The sequence below is a fragment of the Loxodonta africana genome, chromosome 6 (genome assembly GCF_030014295.1).
Source record: "Loxodonta africana isolate mLoxAfr1 chromosome 6, mLoxAfr1.hap2, whole genome shotgun sequence".
Classification (NCBI taxonomy): domain Eukaryota; kingdom Metazoa; phylum Chordata; class Mammalia; order Proboscidea; family Elephantidae; genus Loxodonta; species Loxodonta africana.
In genome coordinates this window covers 73,841,444-73,858,047 of record NC_087347.1, presented here as the reverse complement: position 1 = coordinate 73,858,047, position 16,604 = coordinate 73,841,444, and the positions used below count along the sequence as shown (strand labels likewise).

At 40.7% G+C, this 16,604-nt stretch overlaps 1 protein-coding gene across 1 annotated transcript in view; it reads left to right on the top strand.

Annotated features, from left to right (window-relative positions):
• Window positions 1-321: 321 nt before the first annotated feature.
• Window positions 322-16,604, top strand: part of RAPGEF4 (Rap guanine nucleotide exchange factor 4) — a 153,392-nt gene continuing 137,109 nt past the window's right edge. Inside the window, exons 1-2 of the mRNA XM_064286994.1 lie at window positions 322-400; window positions 5,302-5,321. Coding sequence (XP_064143064.1) covers window positions 343-400; window positions 5,302-5,321 — 78 coding nt within the window. The 5' untranslated portion in view covers window positions 322-342. The remainder of the gene's footprint in view (window positions 401-5,301; window positions 5,322-16,604) is intronic.

Sequence of the window (16,604 nt, the reverse complement as noted above, 5' to 3'; positions counted from 1 at the left end):
GAGGTGGAGGGAGGGTAAAAAGCCCACACAATTCAGTTAATCAGTCTGAAATACATAAATGAACTGGCTGAGATAGAACCCCCCCCTCCCCTCACCCACCCACCCACCCACCCAGGAGTAGGGGGAACACATTCAGTCTTATCCAGGAAAACCTATTTAGAACACAGCTCTTTATTTTAACCAGAGATCCCAGAGAGCACATTCCATGGCTCTATAAATGCAAGGCTCAGATGCTTCCTGACACCCAGCATTTCTGCTTTTTATCGTGTCAATAAATGAATGCTCAAAGTGAGTAAATATCTGTGTATTTACAATCTTGTCTTTCAGAAATATCGACAGTATATGGCAGGACTTCTGGCTCCTCCTTATGGTGTTATGGAAACAGGCTCCAACAATGACAGTAAGTGGAAACTGTGAACCTTCTGTATCTGAAAATTTGTCGTGTGGTCTGTGTGTTCATGTGACAAAAAATATGTCCTAGGCCAGCTTGACAGTGTATGTTTTCAGACTCTTGTAGATAAACAGACCTGCCAGCCCCCACTCGATTTTTTTTTTTTTAAATCATTACTATACTAGTATTAGTTTGTGGCCTCAGCTGGTAGAGGGAGGTATGTCCTGGGGCTGGTGAGAGCTTGAGCGTACTTAGGATACTTTCTCAGAATGTCTTCTTCTCATAGTGAAATTCCGTGTTGTTTTCTGTGTTCTTTTAAAAAATAGGATTCATGACTATTTTTTCCAGTCATACCGAGGTACCTGAGAGCCAACCCTTGCTTATTTTGACTCAGTTGATGAAGGAGAAGCAGCCTGAGTTGTTATTTATTCTTGTTAAATCATGGCCGCTTCAAATTCCAGGCCTTTTATAGGAGACCAGCCTCTGGCTGATCATAAAAGAAAGGCAGTTCTCCTGTGTGACACTCTCTTCTAGTGGGTGCCGCTAGACTTAAAGAAACCCTGGTGTGCTTTGAGTCTGTCTGTCTGTACATGCGTATTGGAAGCATCTGTTGAACACTCAGTACTGTCACTGGAGTTTCTTGTTGCATTTGTGAGTCTCCTTACTAAACTCTTGCACATATACGTGTGACAAAGCACAAGTACTGGAGCACTTGAAACTATAGCACTTCAACAGCCAGATGCAATGATGTCTCAGACGCTGCCTCCACTCCAAGCAACCTCAGAGCCAGGGGGTCACACTTCAGATCCTTTTCAGAGTTTCTTGAATTCTCATCCTCTCTCCCAGACCTGTCGTTCTCTACCGATGACCCTTCTTCCCACTTGACCAGCATCTTAAGTGAGCATCCTCAATTTCCTTGTCCTCTGTGTCACAATTTCTGTGCAGCTTCTGTCCCTCTCTCCTCTCTGCTGCTCTTCTGCCCTACAGAAAGGAAGGGGTGAGGATCTTTCTTTCCTTTTCTCCTCATTCTTGCTTTTTTTCCCCTCCTGGCTAATCTAGGGTGGGTTGGCTAAATAGAAGTGCCTGGTTTGCAATCCCAGCTGTACTGTCTCCTAGCTGTGTGAACTCAGGCAAGGTACCTAGTCTCTCTGAACCTTAGTTTCCTCATAGGGTTGTGAGGATTAAACACGTCAAGTATTTAGAATGTTGCAGACATATAATAAACACCCAAATGATGTTACCTAGTATTTCCTCACCACCTAGTCAACCTTTCATCTCTCAGAATCTGGCTTCTGCCCATCTTTCTTGACTCACACCACTCTAAAGTTACCAGTGAGCAACTAATAACCAGACCCAAACCAAACCAAACCTGTTGCTATCAAGTCGATTCCAACTCATAGCGACCCTACAGGACAGAGCAGAACTCTCCCGTAGGGGTTCCAAGGAAGCAGCTGGTGGATTTGAACTGCTGACTTTTTGGTTAGCAGCTGAGCTCTTAACCACTTCGCCAGCAGGGTCCCTATCAATTCCCCATTCTCCTTGACTTCAGAGAAGACTTTCCCTGTTCAGACTCCATTCAGTCTTGGTTCTCAGGGTACCTCTGCATTATTCTGGTTTCTTGTATCTTTTTGGCTACTTGCATTTTTGTCTCTTTCGCAGGTACTTCTTCCTCTCACACAAAAGTTTAGATATTACCGGAGAGTCTATTCTTGGCTGTTTTTCTCCTGTTTCTTGTCTATACTTTCCTCTTGACCATTGTATCTTTTCTGCAGCTGATACAAATGCAAACCATTATCTCTATTTGAGTTCTCCAAAGGCCCACCGAGCTTTTCCAAGCGACTGCTGGCTCTCTTTCTACTTTGGTGTCCTGCTGGCCCCTCAAACTCAAAATGTCAATAACGAACACATCCTGATTCCCACAAAACCCTGCCTTCTCCTGAAAGCCTCATTTCCATTCTCAATTCCACTGTTCTCCTATGTTGTTGTTTTTGTTAGCTGCCATTGAGCCAGCCTCTGACTTACAGCAATCCCATGCGCAATGGAATGAAACACTGCCCAGTCCTGTACCATCCCCATGATCAGTTGGAATTGGACCCTTGTGATTCTTAGGGTTTTCACCGGCAGGTTTCCAAAAGTAGGTCACCATGCCTTTCTTCCTAGACTGCCTTAGTCTGGAAGTTCTGCTGAAACCTGTTCAGCTTCCTAGCTACACGCAGGCCCCTGCTGACAGACAGATGGTGGCTGCGCATGAAGCGCATTGACCAGGGATCAAACCCAGGTCTCCTGTTTGAAAACGAGCAGTCTACCCCTGAACCACCACCTGCCCCTTTCTCCCCCTACACTAATTTCTAAACCCCAGCCATCTTGGATTCCTCCTTTCTTCTTACCAGCACACACTGAAACCCATCACTTGTCCATCACTTGCTTCTTCCTTTGCAATGCTCATTTTTCTTCATTTTTGCTTCCTCTGTGGCCACCTGGCTAAGGACCTCATCACTCTTGACCTAAGGGCAGGAATGGCTTAATTGGATCAGAACCTTTCAGTATCTCACCATCGGTCACTGACTTCTGCACAACCATTTTTTTTTTTTTAGCTTTTTATTATGAAATTTTCAAACATTCAGAAAGTGGAAAGAATAGTACACTTAACACCCGTGCTTTCATCACTTAGATTTAAAAATTATTAACATTTTGCCAAATTTTCTTCTACTACTCACACGTACACATTTTACCCCAAATACTCCAGGCTCTGAAGTTTTTTTTTTTTTAATTGTGCTTTAAGTGAAAGTTTACAAATCAAGTCAGTCTCTCATACAAAAATTTATATACACCTTGCTGTATACTTCTAGTTGCTCTCCCCCAATGAGACAGCACACCCCTTGTCTCCACTCTCTATTTCCATATCCATTCAGCCAGCTTCTGACCCCCTCTGCCCTCTCATCTCCTCTCCAAACAGGAGTTGCCCACATAGTCTCGTGTGTCTACTTGATCCAGGAAGCTCACTCTTCACCAGTATCATTTTCTATCCTATAGTCCAGTCCAATCACTGTCTGAAGAGTTGGCTTTGGGAATGGTTCCTGTCTTTGGCTGACAGAAGGTCTGGGGATAAAGTATTTTAAAATACTTTTCTGTACATAGCCACATCACCATTATTGCACCTAATACTAGCATGATTTCCTAAATAGCATCCATTACCTGGTCCATATTCAGATTTCCACAGTTGAATGTCTTTATACCTGATTATTCAAACTGGACTTCTGTCAAGGACCATGCAATTATATTTGGCTTTTATGCCTTAAATGTCTTTTAATATTGAACAGTCCTCTTACCCTGTTTTTTTCCTGATCATATCACTCTGCTGCTCAAAAGCTTTGAATGATTTTCCTTTGCTTGCCAAATAAGGTGAAATTCTAAAACTGCTCGCACCTTCACCCACTTTCAAATACCCTAATTTCCAGCTACTCAGATACGATGTTGTACAACTGTGTATTTGTCTTATTGAACCTCCTAGAAAGTAAGCTTCTTTTACACTCCTGTACCTCCTCATACAGGAGTCCCTGGGTGGTGCAAAAGGTTAACGCGATTGGCTGCTAACTGAAAGGTTGGGGGTTCAAGTCCACCCAGAGGCACCTTGAAAGAAAGTCCTGGTGATCTACTTCCAAAAAATCAGCCCTTGAAAGCTCTATGGAGCACAGTTGTACTCTGACACACGTGGGTCCCCATGAGGCAGAATCAACCAGAGGACACCTTATTTTTTTTTTTTAATCTACTCATATAATCAACTACAATAATCCCTTCAAATGGTTGTTGGCTTGATTGGGTGGATGGATGGCTGGGTGGATGGATGGATGGATGGATGGATGGATGGATGGATGGATGGATGGATGGATGGATGGATGGATGGGTGGGTGCGTAGATGGTTGGATGGATGGGTGGATGGGTGGTTGGGTGGGTGGGTGGATGGATGGATTCAAGATGAATTTCAGGGTGCTGACATGAGGCCAGGGTTAGTCTTTCCAACAGAACTGGGAAGTGATGGCAAACATACCCATTTATGTTCTTTTTGGAAGGCAATCCTCTACCCCTCCTTCCTGTCTGAGCTTTTATGTCTTGTCCCTAACCCAGTTTGGTGTTCAAAGCTTTAATATAAAAGCCACCGGTGATTCAGTCTCCTCAGTGTAAGTCCACGTGTGCCCACTGTACTGGGGGCACTACACTCTCCTGGGGTGTGGACTTCCATTGTGGCCACTCTTACATGTCAGTCAGAGGAATCGTCTCCAAAGGGAGTATAAAGGAGGCAGGGCCTGCCTGTAGTAGATGCTTATTAAGTTTGTAAATGAATAGCAACTGAGTGGATGGATGATTAACTTTTTAGCTAAGAAAACTGAGATACCCCTGGAAACAGCCACTACAATGCTCAGACCTGACTTGGTGTCAGCAGGGGGTTGCTTTGCCCAAAGTAGAAGTTGTGTTCTGGTGGTTTTTCTGCAAGGCCTGCCCCTAGGTTCAAATCCTGGTGTGAGATGGTTTGCAGTATAATAATGCAGTAGGTGCTATGGTATGCCTGTCCAGAATCCGAAGTGTTTTTGGTGCCCAAGGCAGAGGAATTCATTTCTAACAGGGTGTGAATGAATCAACGATGCATTTATACTTCTAGAAAACAAAAGCACGTGGTCAAGAAGCAAAACAAGCATGGCATTTTCTTGTTTGGGCACAAGCCCTCCTCCAGATTCATTGATGCTATAGGTTTTGTAAGTGCTCCTATTTTTCTAAGCAGCGTTATTTTGCTGAAACAAATTGAAAACACCAAAATTTTACTTGGTTTGGTCCAGCAAAGGATTTCAGTGAAATCAGAGTCCCATTCTACTGGTTGATCTTATAATTCATGGTCTCTCTCTCTCTTCTTCTAGGGATTCCTGACAAGGAGAATGTGAGTAACTACTCTCTCTGCCCAGCTTCTAAAAACTGTTATAAGGTAAAAAATAATCACGGTATTCTTCACAGAGAGCTCTCTATCCCCATCAACAGAAAAATAAGAATCTTTCTAATCTTATTCTGGCATCTTTGGTGAGTCCCTTGGAAATAGAAAATGGAGAAAGTTGATTGCTATGACATGATCATCACTTGTCCATGATATTAACTAGTCTGAAGAAAGGTACTTGTAGGGTAAACAGTACAATTGCAAAGTGTTGTATTTTTCCCATGACGCATACAGGACAGCAGAACAAATCATTAGCTTAACAGTGTATAGAAAACGAGTTGTTTTTCTTTAGTAGGGACAGGAAATATTAGATGTAGGGTTGGTTGACGAATTTGTTTAGTTATGTCCAAGTACATTAAAGTCAATATTCCTCTTTGGAAACTGAAAAAAATCAATTGCAATAACTGTTTAGGGAAACCAGGTAGGAAAGTAGAAGTTTTAGGACAAACCTTTCACCCAGAAACAGTACCCAGCATGCGTTGTAAGGATGACAGTGGTTTAGTGGCATCATCTTTGTAGGTAAATAATATTAATTATAGTAACTGAAATCTAGATTTTACCCAACAATATGGAAGGGTTAATGATGGAACACATAAAGTCCCTACAAGTTGGAGCCGACTCCGAGGTGACTAACAACAACGATGGAAGCACGTAATGATACACCCGAAGCGGTGCTTGGCTGGCTCTCGGATTCCTCACCTTGTGACTCTGTTCCCTGATTGCTGTGCCAAGTGACAGTGTTACAGAGTTGTCACCCCTTCTTTCTTTCTTTTGGTCCTATGTCTGTGGGCAGAGATACTGTCTTTATTAAATTCAGGTTATTTCTCCATCCCTTGTATGAGATCAGGCTCTAGGATTTTTTAGGTCTTCCTTGTTTTTGAATGTTGGTTCTAAGGGCTAGCTGGGAATTCTGGCCCACTGCTGTACTCTTGGGGCCCTGGTGGCGCAGTGGTTAAGAGCTCAGCTACTAACCAAAAGGTTGGCAGTTGGAATCTACCATCTGCTCATTGGAAACTCTATGGGGCAGTTCTACTCTGTCCTATAAGGTCGCCGTGAGTCAGAATTGACTCAACAGTGACAGATTTGTTTTTTTGTTTGTTTGGTTGGTTGGTTGTTTGTTTGCTGTACCACTGCAAACTTGGCTTCAAGACCTAACAGTGCCACTTCACGGGCCATGGGGCCTTGCACAAGCAGCTTGATTTCTTTAAAAATCCTTGCCTCATCTTTATAATATGGACGTAGGTGATAACTACCTTAAAAAGCCAGTATGAATACTGAATGACAAAATCTTTAGAAAGCATACAGACTGGTACAACAGAGCTCCATAAATCTTAAGACGATTATTGTAATTATTATTTTCTCAAATCTTGTATCATTTTCTAGCTATGTTTCCTCCTCTGAAAATGCCCCAGTCTTTATAAAGTTACTGTCCTTTTGTCTTTTTGGAGCTTCTTAAAATATATATCTCCATTGAACTTTTCCAATGATCCTTTGCTGTTAAAAAGAATATCTTTGTGTAGGGAGTGAAACTTTATAGATAATCAGATTCATTTACTTCTATCATGATCGAGTCATGATGAAGAGTCTAAAGCAACATGCTATTGAGTCGAAAGTAACAAACTGATCCTGCCACCATTTTGGGCATGGATGTCCCAAGGCATGTACAACAAATATGCAGATCATTCGTCCAATAAAGATGATAAAAGGGCCTGTGCCTTCCTCATCAAGGGGCTGTCAGTCCTGTGGAGAGCACACACATAATGTCCAAACCCAGGAGGTCTAAAATGTTCTAGGCTTCAAAAGGAAGCCCTGTCTCTCGTAGGCCCTCAGTGACCTTTAGGTTGGACCCCCCCCACAGTGGGAGGACAGACACAACCCATTAGGCAGAGGGCCTAACAGCTGTCACCATGAATCTACTGTGCAACAAAACAGGAATTTGAGGTTTTCAGAAAGTTAGATACAGTGAACTGTTAACAGCGTGTTCCTCTGAAAGATTTGGGCAGCTGGCCAAACTTCCTCCCAGTGTTAGCAATACTGTATATACTTATTCGTATTTGTTTGGGCTATTCTAAGTCAAATTCTCCAGCAAACAGAAAAGCACACTTTTTCTCTACCAGCAAATAGAGTGGATGTAACATCACCATGTGCTGTTAGAGAAGCTACCAATGGCATCAGTCAAAGGAAAGTCAATGAGATGAAAGACATTCATGAGCAGAGTTGAGGCTCCAGAAAGATAAAAAGGAACCTAAGAGCCTTAAAGTGGTGCTAATTGAAATTTTTCCTTTGTAAGAGACAAGTTGTGTTATGATTTCTTTTATCTTCTTTAACTACATACTGGGCAATATTATACTCCCTTTATGTTTCTAAACAGCAATAACCTGCCTGTGGACTGAAATAAAAGCACTTAGACAATTGTTTCAGAGTACAAACAGCTTCTATGTGGAAAAAACATATTCTCCTTTCCAGCAACTACTCTTGATTTTGTTAATCACCATGTTTAACTTTTAATCAAATATGCAGACATCAGTAAGTGGTGTTTTAAGCTGTCTTGCCAGCTAGATTTCATTTCCAGACCAATCTTTACCTTGCAGAGGAAAAAAAAAATAACTTTCTTTTCATAAATTGCATTTTGTTAGGAACAAATAGGCTGGTGCTTACTTACTGGATTCTTTTGTTTACTACTTACTGTAATTGATAGGGACAACCTGTGTAACTTTAGGTGACACGAGATACTGGAATCTATAAAATAATTGGGGAAATATTAGAAAAACAGCCATGGAGCCAATGAAGCAAGTAGATGATTTTGGTAGGGCTGTGGCTGTTTTGTGTTGTTTTATACAGAATTTCTTTTCCTCTTTGACTTAAGTTGTGATTTTTTTCCTCTTCTGTATATGCTATACCTGACCAACCATGTTTAAACAGAGGTTAAAAATCACAGTTACAAGAAATTTTTATACAGGGAATGTTCTGGTTACTCTTTGAAGGATTAATCTTGTTTATAATTGTTTGCTACTTAGGTAGTTTTAATTGTGTATTGTGCTATATCCTTTAGAGAGGGGAACTGCTCCCCTCTGCTGTGGGGCATTATAGTTTTAGAAGTTTAAACTTTTCTTCCTCAGTGTGTGGAGTGAGCCAATGAAAGAGACTCAGGTGAGGAAATATTACAAAATAATCCTATTTTCCGACTTACAAACATCTTTCTCCAAAAGGATCACTTGAGGTCCTCAGTTTTTAGGTTGTTATAGTATTTAAGTGTATAGTTAGTGGCTTAGTTATCTACTGCTGTTATGACAGAAATACCACAAGTGGATGGCTTTAACAAAGAGAAATTTATTCTCTCACAGTCTAGGAGGCTAGAAGTCTAAATTCAGGGTGCCAGCTCCAGGGGAAGGTTTTCTTTCTCTGTTAGCTCTGGAGGAAGGTCCTTGTCATCAATCTTTCCCTTGTCTAGAAGTTTCTTAGTGCAGGGACCCCAGGTCCAAAGGATATGCTCTGCTCCTGGCACTATTTTCTTGTTGGTATGAGGTCCCCCTGTATCTCTGCTCGCTTCTATGTTTTATATCTCAACAGAGGTTGACTTAAGACACAGCCTACTATTGTAGGTTGAGTCCTGCCTTATTAACATAACTGCTTCAGCTTCGCCTTCCAGGCCCCCTGGAATGGCAGCTCTACACTCTTGGCTTTGGGCAGGCCCATTCTCCTAGTCTGTCTGAGTGGTGACTCCACCCTTTGAGACTGAGGCAGCTCTGCTTCCTGTGCTTCTTATGTCTTCAGCTTCTGCTTTCTGTGTTCCTTGGCTTCTTGGCCCCTTGACCAGCATCTACCCTGCTCAGGTAAGTGTTCCAAAGCTCTTTAGCACCACTGTTAAGTGCTGGGAGGCACCCAATTCTACCAGTAAACTTCTGCTAGAAGCCACTCAGCTCTCTTGTCCCGTGAGTCAGCAAGCCTAGCTCCACCAATAAGTGCTCAGAGGCACCCCACTCCTCCAGGAAGCCTCCTGTGCACAGACCCTCAGCTCTCTTGCTCCATGGGTCCACTCCAGCACTGTCTTGTGCTGGTCTCCTGGTTCTGCTGTTGGCGTTTCTCTGCTGCTGCCATTTCTCTGGTGTTGCTTCTTGCCGTCTCTGCTGTCTCCGGTGTAACAGCTCTCCTCACTTCCTTCTGAGCCCTCAGCAGAATTGTCTTTGATGTCCATAATTTCACCAACAGTCTCTTCAAGGCAATTTAGGCTTTTACTATTAGGCACTTTAAAACTCTTCCAGCTTTTATCCATTCACAGTTACAAAACTGCTTCCACATTTTAGGTATCTGTTAGAGCAGCAACCCACTCCCAGTACCAAATTCTGTCTTAGTCATCTAGTGCTGCTATAACAGAAATACCACAAGTGGGTGGCTTTAACAAAGAGAAATCAGTCTAGGAGGCTAGATGTCTGAATTCAGGATGCCAGCTCCAGAGGAAAGCCTTCTTTCTCTGTTGGCTCTGGAGGAAGGTCCTTGTTATCAATCTTTCTTTTGTCTAGGAGCTTCTCAGTGCAGTTACCAAAGGATACACTCTGCTCCTAACACTGTTTTCTTGGTGGTACAAGGTCCTCCTGTCTGTCTGCACACTGCTCTCTTTTATATCTCAAAAGATATCGACTAGATGCTGATGAAGAGTGAGCTACTTGTATCAGGTGGACACTTGAGATTGTGTTGGCATCTCCTATCTGGAGGGGAGATAGGAGGGTAGAGAGGGTTAGAAACTGGCAAAATTGTCACGAAAGGAGAGACTGGAAGGGCTGACTCATTAAGGGGGAGAGTAAGTGGGAGTATGGAATAAGGTGTATATAAGCTTATATGTGACAGACTGACTTGATTTGTAAATGTTCACTTAAAGCTCAGTAAAAATTATTAATAAAATTAAAAAAAAAAAAAGATATTGACTTAAGATACAACCTAATCTTATTATAGCTTGAGTCCTCCCTCATTAACCTAACTGTCTCTAATCCTGCCTCATTAACCTCATAGAGGTAGGATTTACAACACACAGGAAAATCACATCAGATGACAAAATGGTAGGTGATCCACACCATACTGGGAACCATGGCCTAGCCAAGTTGACACATATTTTTGGGGGACACAATTCAATCCATAACAGTTAGTGAGCTTCTGCTAAATATTGAGGAGTGTTTTCCCAGTATAAACCATGACCACATTCTGAGCTCAGAGAGTTTCCCAAGGTCTAGAAGAACTGATGTTAGCAATTAGTAACGAGCAAGATTTGGGTTCTTATGAGGACTCATTTTAAGAAGATTGCTTAAAGCAGGAGTCTCTGAAACTTTGGAAAACAATGGCCACTTATGTAAAGAATAATTTTTTTAGACATAAAGGTTTTAAATGGTAAATGATAAGGAAATAATTTAATACTGTTTGTGAAAATTCTTCTCATTAAGGCAAGGACAATAGGGAAATAATAAGCACGTAATTGTTAGAGTCAAAAGGTTAAGCATATTAGGAATTTTTAGGAAATATAATAACACTTATCTCTATTATTGTTCTTTTTCAAAGTTAGAGCAAACAAATTAGAACATTTTCCACCTAGTATATGGCAGCCTCTTATTTTACCATTACAGATTGGCTATGACTGTAATTTTCCTGGCTTGCTGAAGAAAAAAAAAAACTGTGTATCCACATACAAACTTAAAACATAAAAAAGAATTAAATAATCCCATAAAACCATGTAAAGCCTTTCAACTTCAGCTTAGAACACCTGCTGAACTCAAACGAACAGTTTTCTATGGAACAGTTTTTAAAACCCTGCTTTAAAACATGATTGATACACGTTCAAACTTTATCAAGATGTTTTGGCTAGGGTTCACAGGTTTACCCTTGGCAGCGGCTTTTCCCTGTTCTAAGGTGAGAATAGCTCTGTCACAGGTCTAAAACAATGCACATGGAACTAACTGATGGTGCAAAGCTCTGCATGGGATAGCAAACCAACAGAACGCTAGAGATTGTTAGAAAGTCCTGAGCCTGCTTGTTCTGACTCTGAAGGACAAATTGCTTATCACGAGTGGAGATTAGATTTAGCAGTGTTGCTGGCCCAATCCTGTGAGTTGTGTAGTGTGTAAATACTCATTTTTTTTTTAGTTGGCGCATTAGAAAGTGTGGCTACAGGAGTCAACACTGACTTTGCTCCACCTCCTGGGAAACACCAGTGACTTAATGTCGAAGGACAAGGACAAATTCAGCTGTGGAGTCTCTGAAGAAATGTTTGTTTTTGTATTTGTGAGTTACGTGTTTTATGGGGCAGAATGTGCTTGCTAAGTTTCTTTCTCCTTTTTATTCCATCTAGTTCTTCTACTCTGTCTTAAAAACTGACCATCCCGTCCCTCTCTCTTTCACTTCAGCATTGGTATACTGATTGAAATTTTAAAATGATGTGGAGTTGTCGTTCATCTAGATAGTAAATGTAGCCTCCTAAGGTAATGCTGTGAAAACCTAATCCTTCTTCTCTTGTTAAGTATGTCATGTGTTTGTTGTGTCTGAATGTTCTCTGCATCATTCACAGGACATGTTTGCTGTAGGGGTCTCTTGGTGAAAGGACACGTGTTAGGGTGTGTTTGTGGGTGGTGGTTTGTTGATATGTTTTAGAAATATTTATGTAATATTATAAATTACGTTTGGTGATTGTTTCTACTTTCCGATTTTAGTTTCTTCACAATTATTTCTCTCTGTCATGAAATGGAACTTTTTAATGTCGTCATGCTGATTGTTTTCTTGGGTTGTAGCTGAGTTATACCATATAGACCTGCTTCGAATATGTTCTCTTAATCTTTTCTGTAATCAGAATTTAGCTGATTATACCTTAGAGATATATTGGGTAGTGTTTAACGGTTAAAAAAAAAAAAAATCAATCAGTAAAAGAGATTCCCTGATCCCTAGCCAACAGCTTCTTCCTGTTCTCACTTTAAAAAACGGCGTGGCCTTGAGCTGAAGCTGCTGGTCGGTGGTATCAGCTCTGCTGCTGAGAGTCGGTTCCATTGCAGGCAAGGGCAGGGACCATGATGTCATGTTAAAGTAATACATAAACTGCTAATTCCAAGTCATGGGAGAGTGGCTTGCTGTCTTGAAATATTTTATCCCATACTGATGGCAATTATGTTGCCAGTTACTTTGGAATGCTAGCATGTTATCTGTTTTCTGTGAGAATAAGATACGTAGGATCATTTATTTTTGTTGTATTTAAATTTGTATTGTTCTTGTTTTCAGAAACTGAGACCAAATTATTTGTAAAATATGTCTTCTGTTTAGGAGAGAAAATTGTAGTGTCCTCGGATTGGATAAATTAGTCTAGTGATTACATGTCATTTAGGATTCAGGTTCTTTGCTAATAACAATTCTGTGTCAGACAGGCTCCCCTGTGTCCATAGATATCAAGATGCTCTGTTGTTCTTCTCTTTGCCTTTAGATAAAATTACATCGGAGACAGATAGATAGACATATGCACGAATGTACATGTATACGTACATATGTATGTATATAAAACTATTTCCATGCCTTAAATTTTTTAAAGAAAAAGAAATTATAAAACTACCCTTATTAATATGATCCAGCATTGTTCAGAATCCTTATTGCTAGTTTTTATGAATGTTTAAATCCACTTCACTTCAGTCAAAGAATTACTCATAAACATCCATAGAAGACGCTGTCTACTGCTTGAAGCCTTTAATGAACATTTGTTGATCATCTATGGAATGTCAGAACCTGTATGGGGATAAGGAAGTAAATGAAACCTGGTACCTTCCTTCAGGGAGTTGTAGTCCAGTGAATGCAACATGTGAACAAATAAATAAAGTGTTGGAGGTGCACATGTAGTCAGGAGAGTGTGGCCGTTAGGATGGGGGCTTAGGAGTTCTTCTGACCTGAGTTAAAGTCCCAGTTCTGCCACTCACTAACCATGTAAACATGGACAAGTTACTTAACCTTAAGCCTTTGTTTCCTTATCTACATAATGAGAATAATAGTGTCTTAGTCCAGATTGCCTCCAGAAGTATTAATCGGGTAATGCATGTCAAGTGCTTAGCCAGTGTAAACACCTCATGTATGCTTCGTGGAGACCCACAGGGGCAACAGATTAGCTAGCTAGCTACATACACATGTATGTGCACACACATGCACACACATACTTACACATACACATGTAAATACATATCTACGTACGTTTGTGCAGCTCTCCTCAGGGACAAGGGGAGGAGTTCAGAGCAGGCCTCACAGAGGAGCTAAGTCCTGTGTGGACACTTGATAAAGGGTAGATATTTTTTATTACCCAGGGGAGAAGGTAAAGGCTAGCCTGGGCTGCGAGCATGGCACGAACGAAGGCACAGAGCACCAGAACTTTTCTCTCCTGAGGCCGAGCTCATCAGATCTAAAATCAAACCTTCCAGTATTTTGGATGTTCTCCTTTTTAAGGATCTATCTCAAAGTTACCAAAACCTAGCTTTCAAGATTTAGGCATTTCAGGATCCCAACAAAACATCATATTTTCCCCCCTAAAGCTTCATCTATTTTGAATACAGAGGGGGAATTAGCTTGAATTTCCCCTATTCATACCTCCCAATATCATGCCTTTTAAAAAAAATGACAGAACTAGCTTACTGATGCCTTTGAAGGCTATTGTTCACTCTGATCTCCAGCTCTTTTTCTGCTGCAATTGCCCAGTCAGTACTCTCTCATTTCTGTTGTTCTCCTTTGTTTTGTTTTGTTTTCCCTTTTGAATGAATTATCTGAACAGCTTTCTATTGAATTTTGCCCTCTTTTTCCTTCTTCAGTTTGTCAAGGTCATTTTAAATTCAATCTACTTCTCCTAAATGCCAGCCACCCCCACGCAATTTGGTGTTATTGTCAGATTTAGTAAGAATATTTCTGATACCATATCCAAGGCATTAATAAGCAGGTTAACTCTAGCAGCATTCAGCCCATGACCTAACCTTGTGGAATTCAATTTGTTTGTGTTATTTGCATATATGGTAAAATGACCCCATCTGGACATGAAAAAGAAACTTAGAAAAATGTACCATGAAAGTAATAGGTAAATACAAGTGCTGAGTCTTTGAATTCACGTGTCATGCTTCTCCCTCATAACTTGAGGGAAAAGGAAGAAAATAATTATTTCTCTCTCTCAGAAGACATTAGTGTGAATGAGTCCAATACGCATTCATTGTTACAATCTGGTCCCCTAATGACATTGTTACAATCCATGTTCACATAAGAACATGTCCATCAGTGTTTCTGTCCCCGATACTTAATAACCAGTGATGCTAAACAAGTTGCTCACATTCATGAGCTTAGGTTTCCTCATCGATAAAACTGTGATCCCTGACCTACCACAATAAAAGGATGGTCAATAACATAAAGTGTGGGGAAGTTTTTCAATACTTGACACGGCTCTCAAACATCAAACATTATTGTTCCCCTGGAGCTTAATTCTAAACGAGGTCACAACCGTCTCTACAGCCTCAGCCCCAGAATATTATTCTAGCCTGTGGGTTCTGGTTTACAGAGACATTGGATTTGGGGAGCCTTATGGAGGTCCCCTTGCATCCTGTTGGGACCTGGCCAAGTTCTCAGTTCTGGGAAGACTTCAGGATGCCAAATAGAAAGCCGTTCATCTTAATGTCGGTATGATTTAGCTCAGCCAGGAGAATGAAAAATTCCCAAGTGCACACGGTTGGCACTGTAATTTGATAGCCCAATCACAAACAAAGTGAGGAAACCACACCCAAAACTTCCTCCAAAGTTGACCACAAAGATGGACCAGGGCAGAGAGTGAGAGCAGGGACACAGAGACATCCTGGAGGAGGCGCCCGGCTTGTTTAGGGCACAGCAGAGACTCATGGATATGGCTATCACGGCATTCCACCCTGGACCTTCTGGTTGTAGGGTATGTGAGTTTTTTTGATTCTGTATTATGTTTAACCGATTCTCCTTTTGTGTAAGAGCATTGCAGTCTACATCTGCATAGTACAGAAATTTTTAACATGAATGCAGAAATAGTTCTGTCATTCAATAAGATGGGCTTTTTAATGACTGAAACAGGTAATGATCTCCCCACACGCTCCGAGCTTTTTGTTCAGTTTTCTTCCTTTTTCTCTCGTTGGCGTCTGGGGTGTTCAGAAAAACACTTGGGCTCCCTCTGGTGGCCACTCCTCTGCATTTGCATGCCTAACCTTAAAACTGAAGCTTTAGTTAGATGGCATAAAACGTTGAATGAAAATGGAAGTTTTAGTATTAAATCTTGGTTTGTTTTGTAAAATGCACGGCTTGAGAACATCCAAATTAGCCAAAATATTCAACTCGTACATTCATTCATCCATGCATGTGCATGTATACACAGGCTTACATTCTAGCATGTTGTTAATATTGGACTTTTCTAAATGAGCGAGTATTTGGTCTGCAAGTCCATAGGAAGATGTTAACATTCCAATCCTGTAGGTAAAACAAATTTTCCCAGAATTCAGTCTCTTAATCATCAAGTTTTTATAGGATGCTTATGTGTCTTAGACCAGAGTTAGGCATTTTGGGAAACAGTTTGTTATTCACTATTTTAAAAATATATGAACAAGTTCTTCTTCAACAGTTGGAAATATTATATTAATTATTTTACTCCTTTAAATCATATTTGTATTATATTTCCTCTGTAGAATTTTATATAATAATGCATTTTTATGATTGAAAGTCTCTTATTGGTCAACCCCTTCTTATGTGTATAAAAAATTCAAATTTTAATGTTTTTAAATTTCTTGTGACCATAAGTCTCTATTAAAAAGTTTTATTCTGGATTGAGTTATGACAGCTAGTAGTAGTATATAATTATGAAAATATAATAAAGATTTTATAAAATTTTATCAGTAAGTATTAAACATTAAATTGTTATTGGAAATACACCACTGAATGACTTGGCTGGTGCTTTACAAAAATGAGTTAGTGGATCTGTGTGAACCAGGGGTTTCCTAGCCATCTATTCCTCTCCTTAGCTTTTGGCGACAGTGATGGTTCAGTGGTAGAATTCTTGCCTTCCGTGCATGGGCCCCGAGTTCTATTCCCAGCCGACGTACCTCATGCGCAGCCAGCACCTGTCTGTTAGTGGAGGCTTGCGTATTGCTGTAATGCTGAACAGGTTTTAGCAGAGCTTCCACACCAAGACTAGGAAGAAAGGCCTGGCAACTTACTTCTAAAAATCAGCTAATGAAA